Here is a 27,112-nt window from a genome sequence, read left to right on the forward strand (position 1 = left end):
ATCTTAATCTCTCTTGGCTTTATTACTGAATAAAGGCCGAAGTCTCAGGCCTGTCCCTCTCTGTGGGTGCTCAGTGCTGTCCTGTCACTAAGGTTACTCTGGGACAATTGCCTGACCTAGGTCAGCACTGGAAAACCACTGCCCTCCTCAGACTATTCCAAGCTATTTTTCTCCTTCTTTTAAAATCTCTTTTTAAATTTAAGATGTGGCAGGCCTTAGGAGCCAGCTGGATCCCGCAGAGCTGCTGGCTGGAAAATGCCTGCTCTAGGCTCCCATTGCAGCTGCTCTGCCTTGCTACAGAACCATAGAAGCAAGTCATTTTAGACAGTAAAAACCGTGCTTGAAGGCTAGACTGTGTAGGGAGCAATGCAGCTCTGCATTGCTGCAGGAGGAACTTGGGCAGAGGGTTGGGGTGTCCTTAGGAGGTGCAGTACCTTCCCAAATGCCCCAGTGGGCAGGGAGAACTGCATACGCCGCACCATCCCTCAGAACTTTCAGCCAGCTCCATGAACTGCCAAAGATGGGGCACAGAGCCATTGCCCCATCTTCTTTCTCCACACCGCTTTGTTCTCCACAGTTTGTGTACCACCCCCTGGGGAAGAAGGATTAGCAGCACGGTGACCCCACAGGACTAACTCAGTTTGCTTGCTTAAGTGAATGGGCCTAGCCCCTAGGCTTTTTTCCTCCTGCCACACTTACAAAGTCCTCTGCTGGAGGTGTTGATGAAGGGCCCCAGAGCAGTAGAAAGAGTTAACGCACACCATGGAGATGCAAGGGGCAAGCCATGAGGGCTAGAAACTTCCATTAAAAAAAAGTCTGAAGTAATAACATGATTCTGGGAGCTAATAGTGCCCATGTTTTAGTCTAGCCCTGCATGAGATAGTCATCAGGACAGAGAGGGAATCTGTTGCCATCTCTGCATTCTATCCAGTGTTTTGAAATACTGCGGCTGATTTAGAGTAGCTGATTAATTTTCACAGAACAAGATTACCTGGCTGGCCGGAGAAAAAAGAATTGGTAGAAAAATTCTGTTTTCTCCCTCTCCTCTCAATAAATTCATGGGGTTTGGAAGGAGGGGTGATTCGCGGACATTAGTCTGTCAATTCTTTGGAGCAAGAAGCATCTTATTGTTAGGTGTTTTATACAGTATGTAGCACAATGAGGCTCTGATCTCTGATTGGAGTACCTCAGTGCAATACTACTACTTCTAACAATAATAATAATAATAATAATAAACTTGACTTGTTCTCTGTTCTTGAATACAAGGCTTCTCAATCTTTTCATCTGCTGAAAACTCAAGTAGTATCTTATTTGGTTAAACTTTTCTTGAAGCTTCTGTGCTTTCTAACCATTTTGTTGTTGGGCAAAAGCTGTTTTCAGTCCTCAGAGAGCAAAACAAAATTGAATGCAACTCTTTTTTACACAATTATAATGGCTACACTTCCCACTTTGTCTTTCAAGACCAATTACATTTTAGTAACATGAGGCCTGGACTTAAGCATGTCTGTGTGTGAGAAAGAGAGAGTGACCCCCATTATGTCTACAATGTTTTATAGAGAGTTCATTTTTTTAACTACTTGAATATGTTTGTTAACATTTTTCCATTTCATGCTCTACTTCTCAGGTCCAATTCCCCTGCTGCAGATTATAAGCAGCTCCCATTGATTTCAGAAGATTAGTTAAGGTTTTCTTTTCTCCTCTGATAGGATGAGACAGACCTGGAACTGTATTAGTTGGATCGTACAGGAGAAAATGAGCGTATTTCTAGCCAAATGACAAGTGCATCAGGAAGTAGGGCTGAGCTGCCATGTTTATAGAAGAGGGTCAAAGAAAGCTCTTAAATATGCTTGTTCTAAAGTTCCTACCCTCCTTGGGTGGAATTGGATATGGAGGAGGTTATTTATATTAGGAGAGCGGATAGCTGGAATCCCTAGAAATTAATCTCCCAGATCTACATTGAGTCAAATAAACCTTCCTCCTTCCCTTTTGGAAACAGCACACACTGTTGTCACTGACAATCGTAAATATAAAGGGCTATGTGGTTGCTTAATGGGTTTATTATACTAACCTTATAAACCAATTGTTTAGCGTAGCTGCAGATCAGAGGCCATGTGCAGCTTTGCCATGAATTAAAAATCTGAGAAATCCCACAATGCAGTATGTATTTCAAATTCGGACTTTAAGGTGGGGACTTAAGTTTGGGTTTGTTGATTAATGAATGGTTTCAAGAGTGAGCTGAAAGACCAACGGGCAGTTTCCATTGTGCTGTTTGTTTCTTTGCTCGTTACTTGGAAATGGCCACAAGTCAGAATGTAAGGTCAGAATGGATGACTCCCACTCCTTCAGCTTCTCTCGATCTCCCCCAGTGTTCACAGACCTGTGGAGCAGGCACTCAGAAGCGAGATGTGCTCTGTAAGCAGCGCATGGCAGATGGAAGTTTTTTGGAGCTTCCAGAAACCTTCTGTTCTACTCCGAGGCCAGTTTCCCAACAAGCCTGCAAAAACAAAGACTGTCCCAGTGAATGGCTTCTTTCTGACTGGACACAGGTATGTGGTTATGTTGTATCTGTATAAGTGGGGTGTCCTGGAAATAAACCTCATTGTCCAGAGGGGCCATCTCCTACTGTCTTTTTTGAGTTACTAATTTCGGGTAAAAGCTCTTGAGACAAGAGAAATGAAAAAGGCAAATCCTCAGCACTAGAGGGTCTGATGAAGGAGAAACTATTTATAACAATGGGAGTCCTATGTTCAGACTGCAAAAAGAAGAGTCAGTTTTACCCAGCTATATCCCTGTGGTGTGGTTCTTATCTTACTGGCATCCATTATGACCACTCACTCCGTGGCCCCTCTCTGGAGACTGGCTCCACTGATGTGAAGCAGTCCTCCAGCCAAACTCTAAAGACCTTCCCTTCTGGGGTAAGCAAGAATCCAAACACAAAACAATAACCTGACCTTTCCTGGGCCACCGCCTTCATTTCTGTTGATGGTTGCAAAGAGTGGTTTACCCTCCCCCAGGCTTCCTCCCCTTGTTAGGGTTCCCTCTGTGGATGCAGGCTGATGCCAATAGAGCCCACCTTTGCATTTTTCCTTGAAGCAGAGAAGTGAAGGGAACTTCTTCTGATTCTCTGTCGAAACACCAGCCTGGGCCACTAAATGAGAAAAGGTTCACACGCCTGGCCGCAGTCCTATACCTCTTCTGTCATCCCAGGCTAGTGCTTTCTCCTGCTTTTCCTACACCTCTGAACCTCACCCCCTCAGTGTCACAAGCAGACTTTTACTCCACTGAACTTGCTTGTGCCTCCCCAGCATTTCCTCCATCCAGGCCCTTCTCCCAAGCTCCTCCATAGGCTACTTCTCCAGCTCCCTTAAAGCAGAGCCCTACCCCAGGTCCTGACAAATCCCTAGTCTTCCCTCTTACTGAGGAACAACTCGTCTTTTATCCTGCTTTCCCTCTTCCCAGCAAGCCTTGCTCTCGTCATGCTCCCTAATGAGTCCACAACCCCCAAAATACCTGGCCTCAGAGAGGCCAAGGTCAAGTGACAGGAGTACTGGGCTGTCCCTGCCCGTTAAGGGATAGTACACCCTGATACATTCCCCCTGCTCTCCTTGTACCAAATTCTGCTCTCACTTACACTCATGCAGCCCAAGTGAAGTCAAGGGGCTGCATGGTTTGCAAGTTGAGAGCAGAACTTGGCCTTTGACTTCAGAGGAATTACTTTACATTTACACCAGCATAACTGAGAACAGATTCTGGTCCTTTAATGAAAGGATATTTGTAAACTCTTCCCCCTTTAAATTTCCCCTTTCTCCTTCACACAAGGAGATGATTAATAACTTCATCATGAAGGAGGCACCAGTCATGCTGGGGAAGGGAGCTGTTCCACTTCGACCCCACATGTGGCGATCTGTCTTGACATTCCAGTCAAATAAATGGATTTTCTAATGAAATCTGCTGCCAGGACACACACCCATTCTGGCAACAAAGAGGGTAATTCTATTCCTACCCCTCAACCTATCCTCCATCCCAAGGAGTGCAGCTTTAACATTTTTACTGTACATTATTTACATTAAAATCCATACAACTCATGTTTCTCATGCTGGCACTTTTTAAAATTGATTTTTTTTCTGCTCTAAGTAGCCTTTAGTTTGGTTTGTTCTTTTTCTCTGATCACTTTCAACTCTTTTCCTTCCTCTCATTATGTTTCTCATGCCCACTTCTGTAACACAGACTGCCAGCCACACACACACACACACACACACACTGGAAAAATACTTGGTATGGCAGCTCCCAAGAAACTGTGTGCCTGGTCCAGGATTGGGTCAAGCCTTCTGAGCTAGGGATCTCAAACTTTTTCATAGCATGCACACCATATCAGTGAACCACCAGCAAGTGCTTCACGAACCATAATGCACAGATCATAATTTGAGGACAACTGCACACTGGCATCTCTTTTGCATCTGATCATTGTATCATTAATCTCCCAGGTTAATTTTTAATAGTTCTACAACAGTAAAACAGAAAATCAAAGGTTTAATGCAGTCTGAAGAATTTTTGCCAGTTTGCATCAAACTTGACAAGATAGGGCTAGATTGTGTGTTGCCCTTGTATGGCTGTGTGCAAGTACCTTTCCCTCCACTTTGTGTGACTGCAAAACAGCCACACTCAATTAGCAATTGCTGTGCTGCCTACACTTTAGTAGCACAGTAGCTGCTTGCTTCTGCTCCCCTTTCCAGAGAGGTGTTTGCTGAAAAGAAAGCAGGAAAGAAGAAGGGTTATGGCCCTGCCCTCTTTGCACTCAGAGCTGAGCTAATGCACCAAGAGGAGCAATCTGCTCTGTGCCAATGAATGCATCAAATTGCTCAACCCCCAGGCAGAAGGAGCGGTGCTGGGAGAGATTGTGCCTTTGACATTCCTCCTGGTGGAGCATGGCTCCACACTTCCCCTTCTACAGAGGTGTGGTTTAAAAGCTAGATCTTAATGTACATGTAGTACCAAAATCAAGCTTATTTGAAGAGGACAAAGAAAGAAACATGGACAGTGGGATTTTATATATCATGGAAACAGCCACTCAGCCTTCACAAGAGCAGCTCACTCACATCACTACTATAGTTAAGGTTGCCTGACAATTCCCAGTATAAGACCCAGTTTTCAATTGCTTGAATAACCAATAGAGGACACTCTCCTCCAAAACCTGGAGTTGATCTCAAGAGTGGCTGAGTCTCTACGTTCCTCTGTTTTCAGCAAATAGCTATGAAACCCACTGGCAAGTGTGTGTCTCATCCCCCTGCTAGTGCAGGGTCTACAAAGAGGATGACAACCTACTACTGCTATCAGTTACTACATTGTCTCAAGAGGCAGAAGTCTGTGTGATAGATCCAACCCTTCTGAAGACCCAAACTGGGGAGTCAGTATAGTTCCACATGATAGTATTTTAGTTTTTTCAGTTTGTTAAATAAAATAGGAAATTACATAGAAAAAAATCTATGTTAAAAGAATGTTGAAGTTGTAAAGTCAAACGTTCAAAAGTTAGGAAATGCCAGAATTATGGTTACCCATGCTACCTTAATTCATCCTGCTTGTGCATCTCCATTTTGATAAAGTTTTTAATTACATTGTCCTGTGTTGCTTTTTCCACAGGACCCCAAATATAGGTTTTTTGGCTATAACATAGATGTATATTGCATTTGACTACATAGTATATCTGGGCAGGGGGATATATGTCAAACATAATGCTTCACATACTGTTTCTCGTTTTGTTTCTAGTGTTCAGTGAGCTGTGGAGAGGGCACCCAGACTCGAAATGCCATTTGCAGGAAGATGCTGAAAACTGGAGGTTCTGTCATCATCAATTCCTCAATGTGCCCACCTTTGCCTCTCTCTTCTTTAGTCAGGTCCTGTGCACAAGCTGCTTGCACAAGTGAGTGCACAAGAAACTTGGGCTTGTTTGTGGAGAGAGGGCAGGAGCTCCACCACTAAGTTTCTGGTACTACAGATTGCTAAGTGCACCGCTAGGTGCTGGGAGCCCTCTGCTCTCAACTACCTCACTGAGAGTCAAAGGTGCTCAGCACCTTGAATGATGACTGGGTCCTGTATTTTCTTATTTGGGGCTTTCTCCCATGGTTTATAAAGAGAGCTGAGCAGCTGATGCTTTGCCAGTGTTGGCTGTGAACCTAGCAACAAGACAAAGTAGGGAATGGGAGCTCTAATGGTAATTATTAGAGGTGGGTCTGAAACAAACCCCCTGAACGGGAACCTCTTCCATTTTGATGAGGAGTGATCCAGACCGAAACCCAGATCTAACTTTCATAATTAGGGATTAGAGGCACAGTACCCTCTTGGCAGCTACAATGTCCTTTCTGCCAGGGGCCCATAGGGAGTAAGGACCACCAGTGAAGTGGACAGCACTGGCTGGGAAGGGTATGTAGTCATGGTGGTTTGAGGACATGCTCATTTAGCACATCCCCTCAGTAGCCTGTGCCAGCTGGGCTCCTATGGAACCTTACAGCAGAAATTAAAGCTGCTTCCCATTGGTGGAGACCCTTTGGGAAGACACTAGGCAGCACTCCTGTATGCCCTGCCCTCGGATGAAGCAGGATAGTCTGGTGTAGGGAGATTTAAAAGCAAATCTGTCCCTAGCTCTACAATGAGCTGAACCAGAATCCCAGATCCAAAACCTCATAAACTTTGGGTGGAGAGGGGAAGAGAAGCAGAAGCTTTGAAATCCAGAGCCAAACCCAGAACCAAATGTCCAGATTCAATCTGTCCTATGCTGCTTTATGCTGTGCTTCCCATGGAGGCATGTTTTTCCTTTGTCTGGCAGAGAGATCTGGAAGCTGGAGGGACCCACATAACTAATTAAGTATAATATTATGCACCCTGGGGTTTTAAACCTACTCTAAACAGATTTGTTCTGTTTAATATGAATCCCTGAGGTCGTAACACTTTCACTCCTTCTCAGAGCTATGAGCTACAAAGTTGTGGTGCCTTGCAGGGCCTGAATGGTAAATATTTAACAAGAGGAACTCTCCTTCCCTTTTGTCCTCTTTCCATGTTTATTAACCCACATTCTTCATTTAAATACTCACCCAACAGGGACTCTGTTTCCCCACTGAGTTCCCTTCTCAGTCCAATCTCTGGCACTACAGCTTCTACATTTAACCTCAGCAGGATGACATTTGTGTTGCTAAATGGCACCTTGTTATTTCTTGAATTTTGATGGTGGTAGCTTGATGTTCAGCAGCTGGTAGCCAATTACTCCCATAAAATGTAATAGTTGAAATTACTGCCAGTGCCAAAATAAGTGGCTTGTTTTGTTTAACAGTACCCCCATCCTAATATTATTAGTTACATTTCAGGGCACAACAGGCCGGCTCAAAAGCAAAGCCCCCATATTATGGCCTTGAAGAATGTTTACATCCAGACAAAGAAGCAGAAGAAGCTACACTTTATTGTGGGTGGCTATGCCTACCTACTGCCCAAAACTTCTGTTGTCCTCCGATGTCCGGTGAGAAGGTTCCGTAAATCAATGATCACCTGGGAGAAGGACAACAAGCGACTCCTCAGCTCAGTTCACATTACCATTGCACCGTACGGGTACATAAAGATCCACCGTTTAAAGCCTTTGGATGCTGGCATGTACACCTGCACAGCAGGGCCAGCCCGGGAACATTTTGTGATTAAACTAATTGGAGGCAACAATAAGATCATCATCAACCAACCAGCTGGGACTAGAGAGGAAGAGGGTACAAGGAAGTCCAGTTTGAATGAAGCCTTGCACGCTCAGGAGAAGCATCAGAATGGGATTCTCTTCAACAGGAGCAAGGCCGAGAAACGAGGGCATTTGGCTGATCCTAGCAGCCAGTATGATGACATTGTCTCAAGACTTCTGGAGCAGAGAGGCTGGCCTGTGGAAAACCTGGAATCCTGGGAGGCTCAGGAGTCAACAGAGAGAAATGCCTCTTCAGAGGAGGAGCAGAGTCAGGAGTACAGCCTTCCATTTACCATGGTCACGGAGCAGAAACGCTTGGATGATATGATAAGGAATTTGTCTCAGCAGCCTGAGGAACTTAAGGATGTCTACAGCAAGCAGCTTGTTGTGCAGCTAGCTGATGACATCTTCAAGAGCCATTTGGAAAATCAAGAATCTGTTTTCAAAGTCCAGGGGAGAAGAATTGGTTCAGCTATGGCAGAGTTCCCTTTCCGCAAACAGGTGTCTGGATTCACCAGTTCCTTGAGAACGTCGTCTGCCGAAGCACATCTACCAACTTCAGTGGAGCTGGGGAATGGCTCACGCAGACCCCATCGAAAGCCTGCAATCCTCAGGAAGATTTCTGCAGCTCAGCAGCTCTCAGCCTCTGAAGTTGTCACCCACTTGGGACAGACAGTCGTCCTAGCCAGCGGGACCCTAAGTGTGCTGCTTCACTGTGAGGCTGTTGGGAATCCAAAGCCCACCATTAGCTGGGCTAAAAATCGAGCAGAGATGCAATACAATGACAGGTAGGAGAAGTACTTTCAGTTCCCTTTCTTTTAGGGCCTGTCTACATTACTAATAGAACCATATTTAGCTTTAATTACATGGTACAGATAAGGCCACACTTATGCAGTGGCAAGCTGGACTTTAACTCTTTAGCTCGGTACCTGGATTCTGGAGCAGCCTGGCGTTAAAATTTAAAATTAAAAAAAAAGTTATTTAAATTTAAAAAAAATGAAATTTTCAATTAATTGTGAAAATGAGACAATCAGCACAGTGCTCTGTGTTATTTATTTTGATATTAAATTCCACACATCGGGAGGTGCAGGAAGCAATTTTGGATAATGGATTAAACATATTTGCTGGATGTTTCTGCTAAAATGATCAGCAATGAAACAGTAAAAATGAGATTCTGGGGTACAGTTCTCTGGCAAGGAGTGAATTCTGTGGTTGCTGGTTAGGGTCCCATCTCCACTATGAATTGGAGCGATGTTTGTAACTGCACTTTAACCAGGTTCTCTGATGAGGCTATATTCCTAGAGTTTGTAACCATATTTAAAACTGTTTTAGAAGATGGATGCAACATAGTTTGCTTCCACAATCACCAGTTGCCCAGTTGTGTTAGAACAGTGATTGGAAACCATACTTAGTCCATTGGTAGGGTACTTGTCTTGACATTGAACGTGGTTTCAGTTAATCTGGGCAAATTAGCAAAGCACGGTCCATACCAGAGAACCAAACTGAGCTGGCTACTGCTGTGTTTGCCAACAATTGTCAGTCATATTTATTCTTAATATGTCAGGATCATGCTTAACAGCTATTTTCAGACTTCATTGCTACAAGCACAATATGATGCTCTATTGCATGAAAGGCATTAGTCTTCTGCTTTGACTAGGTGCATCATGACTGCCAGTATGCAAAAATCTGCCCTTGAGTGTGGCCTGAGAACTGCAGGAAAAATACTGTCCATGGTCCTCCATGTTGATTTGTTAATGGCTGAAATGCTGCCATGTCTGCTGAGTCCAGCCTTTATCCTTGATTGCTCCAGTGACCTTCGTAGCACATAATTCTCTGATACATTCTGCATATACAGAACATACACAATTGCTGTTTGCGTTGCTTTATGACAGACTGGTAGCCACAGATTGGGTTGAGCTGCGTTTCTAGCCATCATTAGCCCCTATAGAATTGATATGGGAACAATCATTTATTTTTCAAGGTGTTTTCACTAGACAGGAGTTCAAATGAAGGGGCAGATAAAGGAAATTGGGTTTGAAAAAGCCACATTTTTTGTTCAACCTTAGACATTGGAAATGTTGCTAAAAGAATTTTGCTGAATGAAAATGTCATAATGCATTGTGTGAAGAATGCTGCATCTTATCTTCCGTTATTTGCTAAATGGAAAGAAATTTGCACACTCCTATAAACCTTTAGACTGACCCCTCAAGTACCCATTTGCAACACATTTTTGGGAGCACTATGAAAGACTAGTACATACTAACTATTATTTACAAACACACAGCCACTTTATATTCTAGTTATGTACTTAGCTATATGTTGGTAACATGCTGTTATCCTATGTATACTCAGGATTTTATGGTTTACTCCAAGTAGCATACAAGAGGTGATGGTGTGCCTGGAGGCAGCTACATTAGCTGATGTAGTACAAGCCAGCTGTCCAAGAATATGCTGCCAGTTCCCTCTGCATAAGTTATAGGAGTGAGGTTAAACATCTAAGTCTGGTCACCAGGTCAGCCTGGGAAATGAGAAGAAACTCAGGAGTGTAGTCTCAAGGCTAACATTAATTTCAAGCACTGTTGCTGTGGAACATCTAGTAAATTCTTGATTTATCAGAGGTGCAGTTTGTCCCTGGTTTAGATATACAGTTAGTTTGCTTGCTCCTTTCTCACTTTCATGGTTGAATCGCTTCCAGACTCAATGGTTTCTATAATTTATTGGCACTTGCAGTGTCATTGCCCTTTCAACTGTGCTTTTTCTGATTCTTTTTCTTTTCTCTTTCTGGCAGATAGAGTGCTAAGTTTGACAAAAAATGAGAACTATTTTTTTGTTTCTGAGAACAAGAATGTATCTCTTGTGGAAACCACATGCAGTCTTAATCAAGACTTGGGTCTATGGTATACATTTGGTTGGACGTAGTCCTGTGAAAATATCTTTTTGGCCCCCAAAAAGTTGCACGCACAGATTTCCATTGCTGGTGGTTACATCCTGTTGGAAATCTGCCATCAAGTGATTTCTTCTGTTTGAAACTACTGTGATTTTTGTGGCATGCTTTAAAGAGACTATAGGTTACATAAAGTCCACCTGTGGTTTATGCTGAATATTAGACTCATGAGAAAATTATACATTTATCCCGCACCATATAAGAAACCATAATTTAGCAACAAATGGTTTACTGTTTTGTTGGTAAAGAACAAATAGCCTTTGATTTCTAAAATTTAATTTAACTAATATATATTTACTATATTTAGGGTTGCCAACTTTCCAATTTCTCAAAACTGGACACTACAACACCAAGCCCCCCTGTCTAAAGGCTGAACTCACCATAAAAAGAAGAGGGAGGTTGAAGGGGACTGTGTCTCACCTTCTCCGTCCAGCAGTGGCTCTGAGGCAAAGAGTTTGCAGAGAGTGATGGGAGCAGGAAATTGGGGTGGGGGAGCTTCCTGCAACTGAGAGATTCCCAGAGATGGGCCTGATCTGGCCCCGGGAGTAGCCCTTGCAGGGGAAGATGAAGGGTCCCTCCTCAGCCTGGCTGGGACTAGCAGCCTCCAGTTCTGCCCCTCCCTGGCTCTGGGCCCAGCACTCTCGGGTTAAAGGGGCCATGGGCTGGGTTGACAACGCAGGCCACAGAATCTCACCCACTCACTCCTATGAAAAACCTCACCTATGTCTGAGCTATTGAAGTCCTCAAATCGTGGTTTAAAGATTTTTCAATTTTTTTCCGTTCTACTTGGCTGAAATAGCATCAAATGATATGCTATCATTTTGGATAGACTGGCAACAGACTGCTTACTGCACATGCTGAAACATATTATCAGAACTGCTCTTAGGGGTATGCAGTTATTTGGTGGCCCATGGTACCATTTGGCAGCTCTGCTTCAGACAGACAGACAGGCAGTGCTCATTTTGTCATCCTGCCATCCCCCCTTGCAAAAAGTCTGGTTGCTACAGTTTCGTTGTCAACCCAGCTCATGGCCCCTTTAACCCAAGAGTGCTGGGCCCAGAGCCAGAGAGGGGCAGAATTGGAGGCTGCACATTCCTTCCAGATTGGGGTGGGAGAATTTCTAAATGCCAGTGCCCTGATTTTCCGTGTGCTGAGGACCAATAACTCTGAAGTTAGTGGTAACTGAGCGACCACAGCACATTTGAAAATCAGGCTACAGATGAGTTGCGAGGTGCCTCAAAGCAGCATTCCTTTCTTGGCTAAATAGCCACTTGCTAGCTGTCAATCACCCGTGTAAATGGGAGCAAAAGTGGTGTTTTCCACTAGGTCTGACAAGGCAGCCTGCATGTAGCCAGTAGGTCTGCAGTCTGTCCTCTTCATGCTTGGCTAACCACACAAGGGAGAGGAAGTTAATTTGCCAGCCCACCTCCCAAGGCAGACGGGAAGGAGAAAAAGAATGTGGATACTGCTTCCTGCATCAGCTTTTGACCGTGGTGGCCAAGCCGTCTGCTGATGTCTGATTTGGGTTGTCTGTGTATTTAGATTGTATGCTCCTGTGTCAGGGACTGAGTCTTCTCCTGTGTCTTGCACAGTACCAAGCACACTGTTGGCACTTAGCACTCGTGAATAATGGTAATAGTTTTCAGACTGTATGATATGGGCTCAATTTGAACCAATGACCTGCCAATGGAAGACTTTACAATCCATTACCAAGCCCCACAAGCACCTAGTCAACCCAAAAGCATCCATGATTACTGATATATAGTTCTACTTCTGTTTGTATACTGGACAGGCCAAAAAAAAAATAAGAGCAGTGATTTTTTTTATTTGCTCATGCAAACTAAACATACATTGTAGAAAGTTTCAGTGGCTGGACAAATATGTTTGATGGCACTTGCAGGAATTCTGATCCTTGACTTTACATTGTCACTTTTTATACTATAGTTTTAAAAGAAGTGTTACCCAGGCTGACACCATCATGTGTTCTATCTAGCTTCATCCACTATGCAGAGACAACTCAGTTTCAGAGGAGGAAAGTGCAAATTCCAGCACCTGGGCCTTCTAAAATGATGGAAAGTTAATATAGGCAAAAAAGCTATTCAGATTAGCTACCTGAGAAATCAAGTCTGAGAAATATCAATCTTTGTAAGAGGTTATGAATTGCTCAATTGCTCCAGCTTCAATAACTTTATAAAAAGTGTCTTGCATTCCAAATATTCTCCAATTTCCAATGGTAAGAACCCTTTGAATATGGGAACCTGAGAATGAGGAGTTTCTATATTAGGCATTTGTTAGATGCCATCCGAACTACAGAATTAGTCAGTATGGCTCAAAATATATTTTCTTGAAGACGATGCAGTGTAGGGCAACCATGGTCAGACAGATTAAAATGTGAAGGGAGCTGGGGTATTTTTATAGGGGAAAAAACAGTTTTTGAAATGGCATAGGTTATAAAAAGGATTGTTACATCTGGTAGGTATTTTTTTTACAACAGATAAGACACTCAAAACCTAACAATAAAAACAGGAGACTAGGAGTAAATAGGAATCTCAGGGCAGAATGGTTTCATGCAAAGGATAATAATGTGGAAGAAGTTTCCAAGGAAAGCAATTGAAGTAAAAAGTGTTAATGAATTTAAGAGAAACTTAGATTTATTTCTAGACAAGGAGGGGATTGAGAGACATGGTGAAAAAGCCAGAAGGTCAAATGAAGCTGATTTATTTTTTTAAAGGCAAGTGTTGAACTCAGTTGGCCTTTTCCAGTTCCTAAAAGGACTTAAGCTGGATCATCAGCTACATTGATGTCAATGGAGCCAAATTACAACAGCTGGGGATCTAGCCCCTTATGTTTTTGTCTTCACCCCAAAACAGATTGGAAACACCCAGAGTTAATCGACTGTTGTACCAGCACTATAGTAGCATTAAAACCAGAACTAGCTAAATTAAAGAAATGGGTTCCTACCCTGATGGTGATGTGGACTTTTTAGAAAAGATTCCTATCTGTTTAAAAAAAAAAGTGTGTGTGTTACTTTAACCCTAGGGATCAATCAGTCTGTCAGTTTATATAAAGCCCTGAGTCTATATTTGTGGGGTGAGTGGGTGTGTAATACACACATTTTTAGCCTAGGAAGGCTCATCAAGAGTCAGCTGAAATGCTTGAACCAGTTAAATCAGCCACAATTAAATATGATGGACTGAGACTGAAAGATACAAGGATACCTGTTGCGCATTAACATCAAGTGTTTTTCATTTTGATATCAACACAATGCTTCGTACTAACATGTTTGCTTTGCTGTTGTCTGGATTCTTTGATCTATCCCCAAAAGCAAGGTGAAGCCATTTCCTTGTTGTTATTTGGAAGGATGCTACTGGGGAAAAATTGCCAAGTCTTGTAGGTTTAAAATCATTTTTATGTGCAGATTGAACCAATAGACCTCTAACTAACAAATTTTTGCATGCACAGCTGTTTGCATATGCAAAAATTGCTGGCCTGATCTCACCGGCTCACTGAAAATTTAAAGGTTTTTAAGAGATAAAACGATCCTTAAGTCTGGAGGAGGGGCTTCTATCAACTATTGTTTTCTTTTGCTACACAAGCATGTCAGCAATTTAAATATGAATAACATTTTGGCTTGTAAATGACTCTGCATTTCACTAAGCACTTGAAAGACATGGTTGGCACAAGCTGAATCTTTATTATTGTGATTATTATTTTAAAAATGGGTTTTAAAGGAAATCAGACTCCTCTCTGATCCTAATAGAATTCAATGGGTGGCCTGAATCTGGTTTGTTTTAGAGAGCTACCACCCATGGTGTTGAGCAGGATCAAATATCCCTAGCCTTGTGGTCCATGAGACAGCAGTTTTCATTCAAGAAAAAAAATCTCATCAGCTCAGGGTTAGTGGATCAGACTTTGATTGCATGACTTGGATGGGCTTTTTTCCCTCCATGTCTCTTCCCTCTCCCACTCCCACCCTTGTCTGTATTAATCACCATCCTGGCTAAGGGTTTTATGCAGAACAGCTGCTGAAAGTATAAAGCAAATGTGTCATTAGGTTTTGTCATTAGTTAAATCTACGAATGAATAGAAGTAGGTTCTATATTCCTACCTTAACAGGAAATACATAGTGCTGCAGTTGAGGACATTTGATATATGCGTTAGTTGGACTCTCAGGGCTACATTTTGATCTCACTTACACAGCAGAAATCAGGAGTCAGTGGAGTTACACTGATGTAAAACTAGTTTGAGAGGGTGTAGAATCAAGCCTTTGTGCTCTCAGCTCATACACAGTTCCACAGTGTAGGTCAGGGCGACCTGGAGTCTGTTCCCACCTCTGCCACTGCCTTGCTGTGTGGCCTTGGTCAACTCACTTCACCGATCTGTGCCCAGTGTTGTCAACTCTCACAATTTAATCACAGGTCTCTCAATGTTCAGTGTTTTCCTTAAATCCCCAGTCTTGAGGGCCCTTTGATTATGAGGGAATCTGTTTTCTTTTCTTGTTTTCTTTTTTTCTAAAGCAGGTTCTATTCCCCATTATTTCAGAGAAAAGCTTGACAATGTGACTTCAAAAGGCTCCAAAAAGAGACAGAAAATAAAGAGAACCCCAAATAAAGGTTTTATTATTTTTAAAACCTCCTGATTTGCAATCTAAACTTATGAGTTAGGACCTCCAGAACATAACGTTTGAAGACGTGGCACTGGCAATACTGATGCCTCCATTTCCACTCCCACCGTCTGTTTGTCTTGTCTCTTTAGAATGTAAGCATTTTGAGACAGGGACTGTCTCTGGCTGTGGTTTTGTACAGTGCCTAGCACAGTAGGGTTTCACTTTCACTTGAGGCATCCAGATAGCACCAAAAAACAAACAATAGCTAATTATAGAGAGTCATTCCATTTTGAAAGATACTACCCATTTGAGAGAGAGTCCCTAAACTTAAAATGGGGAATATTGCTGGAATCTGGAATCTCTCTAAAAGCTAAATTAGTGTTTTAAAGTGCAATTACTGTAGCAGTTTAGCAGTGCCTCAAGCTGCTCAGTTGTCCCCAATTTATATCATTTTTGTGAGATAGTTTGTAAGAAGCAAAATTTGATGTTACAATTTGACCAAATAAAAATATGTACCACCTTATTGTGCAGTGTTGTTAAAAGGTGAGGTAAATCGTTTGTAGAAAATCTGGCAATTATTTGAAAATGTGACCTGTAAAGAAAGACTGGAAAATATAAAAGGTTTAGAAAGCCTTTGTGATTATTACCAGTATAGACCATAAACTGGAATCCTGCTCTTTGTGTGAATTCGCAAAAAGAAAAGGAGCACTTGTGGCACCTTAGAGACTAACAAATTTATTAGATCATAAGCTTTCGTGAGCTACAGCTCACTTCATCGGATGCATTTGGTGGAAAAAAAAACCACCAAATGCATCCGATGAAGTGAGCTGTAGCTCACGAAAGCTTATGCTCTAATAAATTTGTTAGTCTCTAAGGTGCCACAAGTACTCCTTTTCTTTTTGCGAATACAGACTAACACGGCTGCTACTCTGAAACCTGTTTGTGTGAATTGATGTACTTAAGTAACAGTAGCGTTTAAGATTTCCAGTGCAAGAGACTTTAAACAAATTGTATCTTACAATCCAGTTGTGAAGGTACCTTTTTCTTTAAAATCAATTGAATCATTCTTAATGTTTCAGTTCTTTATAGTATAGGGCCTGATCCTGATCCCTCTTAAATCGGTGGAGCAGAATCAGACTCATCATTTGCTGCTGATTGGTCTTCAGGATTCACCAGAGTCATTGTCCAATAAAGACAAATGAAAGAGGGCTTTCATACTGAAACCAGTCCAAAAAGTGCAGCTAGCCGTTCACACATGCTACACCTGCCCAACACTCCAAGGCATGTCTAGCTAATCTTGCTAGCTAGCTCCTGTTTAGCTAAGGTATTTACCTGGCCTCCAGTACCACAGTATCTGAGCATCAAACAACCTTTATTGTATTTATCCTCACTATGCCCCAGGATGTAAGGCAGTGCTATTATCCCCTTTGTACAGATGGGTAACTGAGGCATAGAAAAACTAAGTGACTTACCAAAGATCACAGAGCAAGTCTGTGACAGAGTGGAGACTCCACTTTTCCAAGTCCTAGACTAGTGCGCAGCCTTTGGACCATTCCGCCTCTTCCATCAGCAACCTGGTGCAGCAATGCTGAGAATGAAATTAACTTGCATGTAATCACAATCACCACATAAGATGTTTAACCCCTGATTTTCATAACTTTATTTCTTTATTTAAACAAAATCTGCAGGCCCCAACATGTGCAAAACTGTGTAATTTATTTGTCATTCTGTGTCTCTTTAAACATAACTCTTTAATCCTTGCTAAAGAGTTTGCACACACACTTGCTGAGACCTTTGCTTCTGTATTTCTCTGTTGCTCCAGGATACTCCTTCAGCCAGATGACTCTTTGCAGATTCTAGCACCAGTGGAAGCTGATGTGGGTTTCTACACCTGCAATGCAACTAATGCTTTGGGATTTGACTCTGTCTCCATTGCAGTCACTTTAGCAGGTAACAGAAAAGTTAGATCAATTATACAGAACTCTTTCTGCTACTGGTATGTTATTATCAAGTACAGATGGTACGCGCATTCAGTTATTATGTATCTAAAACACAAATCGCAAAATCCTAAAAAACAATAACTCTCCAAAGCTCACCAAAATAATCCCCAAACTCTCCCTCAACGCCCACCTAACAATTTATCCCCCCATGCCAGAAAAACCCTGGAAAAACAAATAGCATTTGCAGCGTGGTTTGAAGATCAGCAGATTCCAGCTGTAGCAAACTGAGACGGGAAATGCATACCACAGTTCTACAATTTCCCACACCCAGAATACCCTGCCATTAGCCCCTCTTCCCCATGTGCATATTTAAACTTGGGGGTGGCAGCCTGAACACCTTGGACAATCTCAACTGCCCTGGGAACACGAGAGGAGCCAGGCAGTCTCTGTGGTGCCCCAAAACATTTCCTCCTCCCAAATCTTGTGTGACTAAAAACATGGGCTCTCTTAAGCCAAATGTCAAAATGGACAATATAAATTATTTCCTCTCGTGTCTGTATGGAAAAACGTCAATCCACTTTGTTCCATTGGAAATTGCTCTTTTAGTTGGGTGCCCCAGTGAGTGAGTTAGATTTGAGGGAAGATGTGTGTTGAGGCCAGACAGATAATATCCAGAATTTTGAACAGCCGCAGGCCATGTCCCAAGCTCAAGCTTGAAATTATGCAGAGAGCTTTTATTTATAAAATATTTGCATTTTCAATGACTATTTCAAATCATCAGTGGTTTTCTCACCACCCTTGCACAGAATGCATCCTATGGGGCTCTAGTTACTGTTAGCGCCATCCTGTAGTCGCTGCATACTCTAGTCCCAATCCAGCTAAGTACATAAACAGTGACTTTAAACCTGGGAATGGTCTTGTTGAAGTCAAGGGGAATGTTCAAGTAGATAAAATTAAGCAAGTGCTTCACTGGGTTGGGATCAGAGCACTCAGCACTTTTCAGAATCAAGCTGTATGTCCTTTCTAACCTATTCTCACCAAATCATGACTGACATCCTTCCGCCCATTGGGAAATAAAGATTCATAAAGGATTAACTTTCTGCTTCATGTCTATCCAGTAATGGTTCAATTCCACACCAGACTAAATATTCTTTGTTCATTTAGGCGTCAATGCTAATAAAAACCTCCTTGGGAAAAACAAAGGAATTGTAAGATTGTGCTTGTCTTCATCTTTTTGGAAACACATCCGCAGAGGGTTCCAGCAGGTTCAGAGCCACAGCGGGGAAGGAGGAGAAGGCCAAAGCAGCAAGAGAGTGAATGGGGAATGGATGCGAAGGATGGGGAGTAGGAAGAAGAGGCAATCAAAGCTCAGGGGTTGTAGTAAGACAAAGAGGTCAAGGAGAAGTGGAATGTGTTTGTTGCGGGGGGAGAGAGGGGTCAAAGAAAACATATTAGTAAAACTACCAATAAGTAGTTTGAAATTCCATATCTGACAGTATAGCTCACTCATGTTTCACTGCTGCAGGTCCCCAGTATGTGTCTATGTAAATAATAAAAAGAAAAGGAGTACCCGTGGCACCTTAGAGACTAACAAATTTATTAGAGCATAAGCTTTCATGAGCTACAGCTCACTTCATCAAATGCATCCGATGAAGTGAGCTGTAGCTCACGAAAGCTTATGCTCTAATAAATTTGTTAGTCTCTAAGGTGCCACGGGTACTCCTTTTCTTTTTGCGAATACAGACTAACACGGCTGCTACTCTGAAACCTGTAAATAATAATAATCAGTGGTGGGTGTGCTGAATAAAGAGGCAGAGGTGTATCATTGGACTTGTGAATAAGTGTTTCAACCCAGAACACAGGCTGACCCTAGACCAAGGGAGCACTAGGTGAGACATGGCCTGGGCTGAAAGCAGCTCTTTCATTTAATAAGATTGGTTGGAAAGACACCTCACCTACCCCATGGAGTAGAAGCAGCTGGTGCCCTTGCGGGGGAAACGGAAGAGCTAAATCAGACCTAAAATAATAATTTAATTAAAAATGTAAAGTTAGCAAAAACAAAGGGCCTGATTTTACTCTCACCTGGGGTACTCTGGTGAATTCAATGGAGTGATGTCACAGTAAAACTGGTGCAAGGCCCTAAATTTTGTATTGATACTATATTATAAAATATTAGACAAAGTTCCTGCATAGTGTAGTTCTGGAGTTACATCAGAGATGAATTTAACATGCAATTTTAAAATGGCATCTTTAGGGAATGGCATAGTGAGAAAGAGGCTTTGCAGTCCTTATAGTCCTGATGGGTGAATTCCTTGTGGGATAATTCTGTATATGTGAATTTGGAAGCCTCTATGGTCAAATCAGTTTTCATCCCAGGCAATTTATGGAAACAAATGGTTCTCAAGCTATAGAAGTGTCCACACAGACTCAGACGTGCACGTGGGATTTTACAGACCCAGCAGCCCTTTTGAGGTAATGAATTATCCAAAATTTGGATCGACTTTGACGTGAATTGTCAACTGCAGACTTCCTGGGCATGATCTTGGTAGCCCCTGAGCTCCTCCTGTAAGGTGCTGTGCATCTTCAACTTCCGCCAGCACCTTGCAAGATGATCCCCAGTTGTACGGATGAGATAATGGGTAATTTTTGAAACAACGCAACAAAACTTTTTGGCACAAAAGAGGTATTTTCCCAAATGCATTGAAGGCCAGAGAGCTTCTTCAGAGGAACTGGGAAATGTGCGGAAAGCTTCTCATTAAAAATGAAGGACTTGGTCTCTCTGATGAATTTCGCATATGCAGAGAGACAGAGAAAATGTGCTTCCCTTTTTTGAGTGGTTTGTTACTTTTTATTGGTTGAACAGTTGACAGATTTTTAATCTAATGAAGAGATCATGAAACCCCCACTGGGAAAATAAAAGCTGAGTTGCTATTTGAGGTCTCTTTCCTTCTTTTATGATTTAGTAGTTGCATTAAAACATCAGAACTTTGTGAGCATTTCATCAGTGAAGCAAAACGTTTGTTGCTGGATATTCCATTCACATGATAGACACAGTAGGTTGATGGCTAGATGGATTGATACACTAGCAACTCTATATACAAAATGCTTTTAACAGTCCTGGAAATGCTCTAAATCCACATGGCAGTTTATGGATTTTAATTAGGGGTAATTGAAACAGTTTGAGCAAAATCATCCATCCAACCAAAACAAACTGAACTTTTTTCTCTCTCTCTTTCTTACCTCCACTCAGGCTTTTTAGGCCAGTTTCCCCCTCTGCTTCAATTGCAGATTTACAGCCAGATTAAGTCATAAATAATATAGGTGCTAGCCTAGGGCCCTGGCCCCTGAAGTTGCATGATGGTGTCACAACCTAAGCTTTCATTTAAAAAAAAACATTTCTAACCCTTATGATGGTGAAGATGAGTTGGAAAATGTAAGTCAGATGTAACTGAGGCAATGTCATCTGCCTGAGCCTGCAGACAGCCTAAAAGAATAGCTCTGACAGGTTTGAAATTTCCATTTTAATAGGTGGTTAACTTTGAACCCCACAGTTCGGTCCCTTACTACCATCACCCAAGAAGGATGGATTTTGCTGTTACCATCCTGTCATGGATCTACAGAAGTGTCAACAGGGACCACACAGACACTCTCTTCCCTCATCTGTTTGGTTGGGGGAGTTCTCCCTCCACTAAGGTGGACCCAGGCCTCCTGAAAACAGAGAGAGGAGGCCCAGCCTGTGTAACATGTAGCAGTAGTGGGCCCCCATCAGACGGCCATTGTATGGGTGGTCACTGCAATCCCCAAGAGGAGTGGGCCAAAATACAGGGCCAGGGCTCTACATGCTGTGTGTCTAGAGCCCCAGATTGCCTAAACCTAGCACTGACCCATACACGACACCAACCCCAAGTCCCATTTAATGCAGATACACATGCTGCTGCTTCCCTGCACTCGTGTCACTGTGATACAACTCTCACGCCACTACTCTCAAACACACCTATGGCCCCATGCACACATCAATACACACACTTCCCCTGCTACCCCCCTCCCCCTGGCCTCATGGTCATGCTGTTGTACCAACCCTCACACCATCACGCACACCACACTCACCTCCACCAGCTGCTCCCATGCCACTCTTACAGTCATGCTGCTAGCTGCCATTGCATCTTAGTCCCCGCTGGGCCTAGCTTTCTAAGTGCTGGGCTTGCTGCATAGGCTGCCCTTCTCTCTCTTCTGCCAGCTGCCCTCTGTTTGCATTTAGGATGCCACCATGCCATACATTAAGAGAATGTCCCAGAGCAACATGATGCACAACCCCATAGTTGAACAGAATGGCAGCAGTCAAGGGCTAGAACTCTTGACTGTCAGTTTTTGGCACGTTTATCTTGCTCCCATCCAGAATTGATGTTGTCTCGCTTCTGTTATTATTAATTATTTTGTGCACCTAAAACGGAGTTTATGGAAAACATGACAGATGATAAAGAAATGAATCTCATGTTGTTCTAAGCCTCCTGCACTGCTAAAGAGCCCGTATCCACCCTTTGGGGGCTTTGTCCTATGTTTGGTCCTTGGCACATGGTACTGTCTGCCTTGTAAGATCAGGTGAACAGCTTGCTGCTGCTCCAGTTGCATTGCTGTTTGTTGGTTCAGCTGGTTCTCAGATGTGCTGGCATGACTTTAATGCTATTCATTCAGTGCTTTAAGTGATATTTTTTTCAAAGCAATGTCAACTATGAAATTGAGCAACTCCTCCATAATATAGTAAAGGCCAAGAGCAGGTGGCCTGCATTACTCATACTCCAGCACCACACGCTGGCAGTCAGCTGTCCTACATCAGCCATTTGTATTTCTATATCGAGCATATTGTTCACAGTCTTCCCTTTGTGACTACCATGTATTTTGCTTTGTGAACTAAGGTGTGTCTTATGTACAGGAAAACCACTGATCAAAACATCAAGAGCTACACTGATCAACACAGAATCCTCCGCTGTCACGGTTGACATTGGAAGCACAGTGAAAACAATCCCAGGTGCAAATGTTACCATTAGCTGCCAAGTTGCAGGTGAGAGACGTTTCGGTCCTTATAGCTAGCAGGTATCAAGTTTGGGTTTAGCTATAGATTTCCTCTGAAGTTCCTTGGCATGTCAGTGTCTGTGCAGAGGTGCCATTGTTTCAGATTTTTGGGTCTCAAGCAAAATTTTTCTTTGCTTTCATACCATGGGAGCATTGGAGTTGTCATCCCATGTCAGATCAGTGGTCCATATACCCTGGTATTCTGTCTCCAGTAGTGGTCAATAACAACTATTTCAGATGAAAGTATAAAATCCCCATAATGGAGAATTGGTGGGCATCCTGGAACTATTCAATATTTTCATTAATGACTTGGCTAATGGAGTGGAGAGTATGCTTATAAAATTTGCAGATGACACCATGCCTGGAAGGGTTGCTAGCACTTTGGAGGATATTATTAGAATTCAAAGTGATCTTAATAAATCATAGAACTGGTCTGAAATCAACAAGATGAAATTTAATAAAGACAAGTTCAAATTATTACACTTGGGAAGGAAAAATCAAATGCACAACTACAAAATGGGATTAACTGGCTAGGCAATAGTACTGCTGAAAAGGATCTGGGGTTATGGAGGATCACAAATTAATGTAGTTGGAAAAAAGATAATATCATTTTTGGGTGTATTAACAGGAGTGTCATATGTAAGACATGGAAGGTAGTTGTCTTGCTATTCTTGGAAGTGGTAAGACTTCAGACTGGAGTACTGTGTCCAGTTCTGGGTAGCACACTTTAAGAAAGATGTGGACAAATTGGAGACAGTCCAGGGGCAATCAACAAAAATGATAAAAGGCTTATAAAACCTGTCCAAAGAGGAAAAGTTGAAAAAAACTGGGTATATTTAGTCTTGAAAAAATAAGACTGGGGGTGGTGGGGGACCTGATAACAGTTCTTCAAATATTTTAAGGATTGTTATAAAGAGGATGGAGATCAATTGTTCTCCACATCCACTGAAGATAGGAGAAGTAGCAACAGGCTTAATCTGCAGCAAGGAAGTTTAAGGTAAGATATTAGGAAAAACTTTCTAGCTATAAGGATAGTTGAGCACTAGAACAGGCTTCCCAGGGAGATGGTGGAATCCCCATCGCCGGAGGTTTTTAAGAACAGTTTAGACAAATGCCTGACAGGGATGGTCTAGATTTTCTTGGCCCTGCCTCAGCACAGGAGGATGGACCAGATGTTCTCCTGAGATCCTTCCCAGCCCTACATTGCTGTGATTCTATGCCTGTTTGGGAATTTTACTCCTAACCTCAGACAGGTAGTGGCTGACTTCTATCATGAAGCATGAGAGCTGATATGCCTTACACGTTTTATATTCTATCTTGGGTATAAGTGACCTCTCTTTATTTTTTTTCATTTACGTATACAAGTGCATAGGTTCCCTGTTGAATTTGTCATTGATTTTAATTATACACTGTAGTTATTCTTGTATATAGAAAAATACCTGTCCAGAGTAGCAAAGTATGCAAATGGGCACATAAAATTATGTTTCATAAGGCATATTGAGTGCTGTCTCTACTTCATAACAGATGGGAATAGTACAACAGGTATTCAATAAATCGGGGAGAGAGAGGACAGTGAAAGGCCCCATCTTCATAAATGATCTGGAGGATGGTGTGGATTGCACTCTCAGCAAATTTGCGGATGATACTAAACTGGGAGGAGTGGTAGATACGCTGGAGGGGAGGGATAGGATACAGAAGGACCTAGACAAATTGGAGGATTGGGCCAAAAGAAATCTAATGAGGTTCAATAAGGATAAGTGCAGGGTCCTGCACTTAGGATGGAAGAATCCAATGCACCGCTACAGACTAGGGACCGAATGGCTCGGCAGCAGTTCTGCGGAAAAGGACCTAGGGGTGACAGTGGACGAGAAGCTGGATATGAGTCAGCAGTGTGCCCTTGTTGCCAAGAAGGCCAATGGCATTTTGGGATGTATAAGTAGGGGCATAGCGAGCAGATCGAGGGACGTGATCGTTCCCCTCTATTCGACACTGGTGAGGCCTCATCTGGAGTACTGTGTCCAGTTTTGGGCCCCACACTACAGGAAGGATGTGGATAAATTGGAAAGAGTACAACGAAGGGCAACGAAAATGATTAGGGGTCTAGAGCACATGACTTATGAGGAGAGGCTGAGGGAGCTGGGATTGTTTAGTCTGCAGAAGAGAAGAATGAGGGGGGATTTGATAGCTGCTTTCAACTACCTGAAAGGGGGTTTCAAAGAGGATGGCTCTAGACTGTTCTCAATGGTAGCAGATGACAGAACGAGGAGTAATGGTCTCAAGTTGCAATGGGGGAGGTTTAGATTGGATATTAGGAAAAACTTTTTCACTAAGAGGGTGGTGAAACACTGGAATGCGTTACCTAGGGAGGTGGTAGAATCTCCTTCCTTAGAGGTTTTTAAGGTCAGGCTTGACAAAGCCCTGGCTGGGATGATTTAACTGGGACTTGGTCCTGCTTTGAGCAGGGGGTTGGACTAGATGACCTTCTGGGGTCCCTTCCAACCCTGATATTCTATGATTCTATGATTCTATGATTCTATTTCTTACAGAGACAGAGAAAACAGGATGATTATGGAGTGTGTAGTTGAAGGAATAAGTGAAAGAGAAGTAGCCAATAAGATATTGGAATCATTTTTAAAGAGGGGACTTTACAATATCAGACACAATGGGCCAGATTCTTTGGACCCACTGAGCTGCTCAAAACTACTCTAAATTATGCTGGCAGGGTAGGTGAGGTAATATCTTTTATTGAATCAACTTTTGTTGGTGAGAGAGACAAGCTTTTGAGATACAAAGAGCCATTCCTCAGGTCTGGGAAAAGTATTCAGAGGATATGTCTATCCTGCAATTAGACACCTGTGGCTGGTCTGTGACTTGGGCTAAGGGGCTGTTTAATTGTGGCTTAGACATTTGGGCTCAAGCTGTAGCCCAAGTGCTGGGACCCTGGCCATCACATGGTTCTAGAGCCCAGGCTTCAGTCCAAGCCCGAACATCTACACCACAATTAAACAGCCCCTTAGCCCGAGCCCCATGAACCCGAGTCAACTGGCACGGGCCAGCCGCAGGTTTTTAATTGCAGTATTGACATACCCTCTGAATACCTTTTCCAGAGTGTCACAGCTAAATACGGAACAGATCGTTCAGTATAAGTAGTTAGCACATATTATAAGGGACCATTCAAGGTGAAAGTGACCTGTTAACACCCTTGTAGTCATAAGACAAAATGGGGGTTTAGTGGGTTAGCTTGTTGTGATAAGCCATAAATCCAGTATCTTTATTAAGACCATGATTTTTGTGTCTAGCAAAGTTATGAATTTAAGCTCCTGGGCTCATCTTTGAAAAGTGTTGTGCAGGTTTCCTTTGAGGATGAGGACTGATAGGTCAGATATAGAGTGATCACTGAATTATGCTGACAGTAACAGCCCCCTCTGACATCCAGGGTGCTTTGGCCATACCCCCTCCAGTCCACAATATGTTCCCTACACCCGGGAGATCAGAAGTGGGTGGCGCAGAGGTGGTATAACCATGCTGGGACTTCTTTGTGTAAGGGATACCTGGAAAAGTATTCACAGTGCAGAGCAGCTGGAATGGGGGTGGAGGATCTGCTCTATTAACACAAACTCCAGTTTTCTGACCTACACCAAAGTTGGTAGGAAATGTTTATGTTGTGGCCATGGAAGATAAGTACCAAGTTTGATTGTTTCCTTCCTTTTTGACTAAATTGGAGCAGGAGGAGGAGGGAAATCTGCCTTCTGACAGGAGATTTGTTTGAACCTTAATTATGGAGAAACAGCATGTCTCTCCACAATATAGTCTGTGTGAACTTTCCTTCTTTCACCCCACCTTCCAGTCCCCTCCCCCAAAATTCCTGACTGTAACGAGTGCATGGCGCATCTTTGCACTGCGTTGTCATCTCTTTAAATTAACAAGGTACATGTGGTACTGGTCAGCGGGGATAAAGACAGTCCAAATGACATGTGGAGTACAACACTCAGATGGGATCCCAGATAATTTAATTACTGTCTCTGGGATTAATGAAAGAAAATTACACTATTACTCTTCCTGGCAGCTCAAGGAGGATTAATCTCAGTAATTCTGCAGCATTCTCATGCCAAAGTCCATTGCAATCAGATTGATTCCCAATGCCTTCTAAAGAAGGGAAGAAGGAAGGTTCTGTTAACTTTCCCAAAACACCTTCATGGCCACCAGCATTGATGGAATATAAAAGAGAGCAAATTAAATATGGACATATAGCTTTCCCTTTTTTGGATACTGGGTTCTTTGCAGCAGCACCTGGAAAATGCCATTGATTCAGATGGTGAATACTGTTAAGGAACTGTGACCAAATTCACCCGGAGTTAACACTGGATTCCACCAGCATAAACCAAATCTACACTGGTGGAGATGCTGCCAGGAAGGAGGATGTGGCAGTGCAAAGTTGCCACAGTATCTTTTACTTCCAAGGACACATTTCCTGTTTGATCAGCATGGAGAGCTTTCCAGCACAGCTGATCATCGAGACTCAAGGCCACAAACACGCTCCAGCATGGAGTACACAGGAGATGATTGATCTTATTGCTGTGTGGGGAGAAGAGTCTGTGCAGGCAGAGCTCCGATCCAGCAGAAGAAATGCTGACATCTATGCCAAAATCATGCGGGGCATGGGGGAGGAGGACTACACCAGGGACACGCAGCAGTGCCGCGTGAAAATAAAGGAGCTTCAGCAAGCGTACCAGAAGACAAGGAAGGTGAACAGTCGTTCTGGTTCTGCCCCACAAACGTGGCCGCTTTTATGAGGAGTTGCATGCGATTCTCGTCAGCGACCCCACCACTACCCCCAAAACACT

General features: G+C 42.8%; 1 protein-coding gene and 1 long non-coding RNA gene across 6 annotated transcripts in view; one reads left to right on the plus strand and one right to left on the minus strand.

Moving 5' to 3' along the window:
* ADAMTSL1 (ADAMTS like 1) overlaps positions 1-27,112 on the plus strand; it is a 683,211-nt gene that overhangs the window by 600,432 nt on the left and 55,667 nt on the right. For all 5 annotated transcript variants that reach the window (XM_043515182.1, XM_038403598.2, XM_043515184.1 and 2 more), the window contains 5 exons: positions 2,367-2,546; positions 5,764-5,917; positions 7,356-8,496; positions 17,081-17,208; positions 22,129-22,257. In XM_043515182.1, the coding sequence (XP_043371117.1) occupies positions 2,367-2,546; positions 5,764-5,917; positions 7,356-8,496; positions 17,081-17,208; positions 22,129-22,257 (1,732 nt within the window). The remainder of the gene's footprint in view (positions 1-2,366; positions 2,547-5,763; positions 5,918-7,355; positions 8,497-17,080; positions 17,209-22,128; positions 22,258-27,112) is intronic.
* Positions 501-26,903, minus strand: LOC122460402. The gene is made up of 3 exons (XR_006281682.1): positions 26,735-26,903; positions 3,074-3,086; positions 501-511 (listed from the first exon to the last, which is right to left on the minus strand). It is a non-coding gene; the product is annotated as an uncharacterized LOC122460402 (long non-coding RNA).

The sequence above is a fragment of the Dermochelys coriacea genome, chromosome 5, assembly GCF_009764565.3.
Source record: "Dermochelys coriacea isolate rDerCor1 chromosome 5, rDerCor1.pri.v4, whole genome shotgun sequence".
In the NCBI taxonomy this organism is placed as follows: Eukaryota; Metazoa; Chordata; order Testudines; family Dermochelyidae; genus Dermochelys; species Dermochelys coriacea.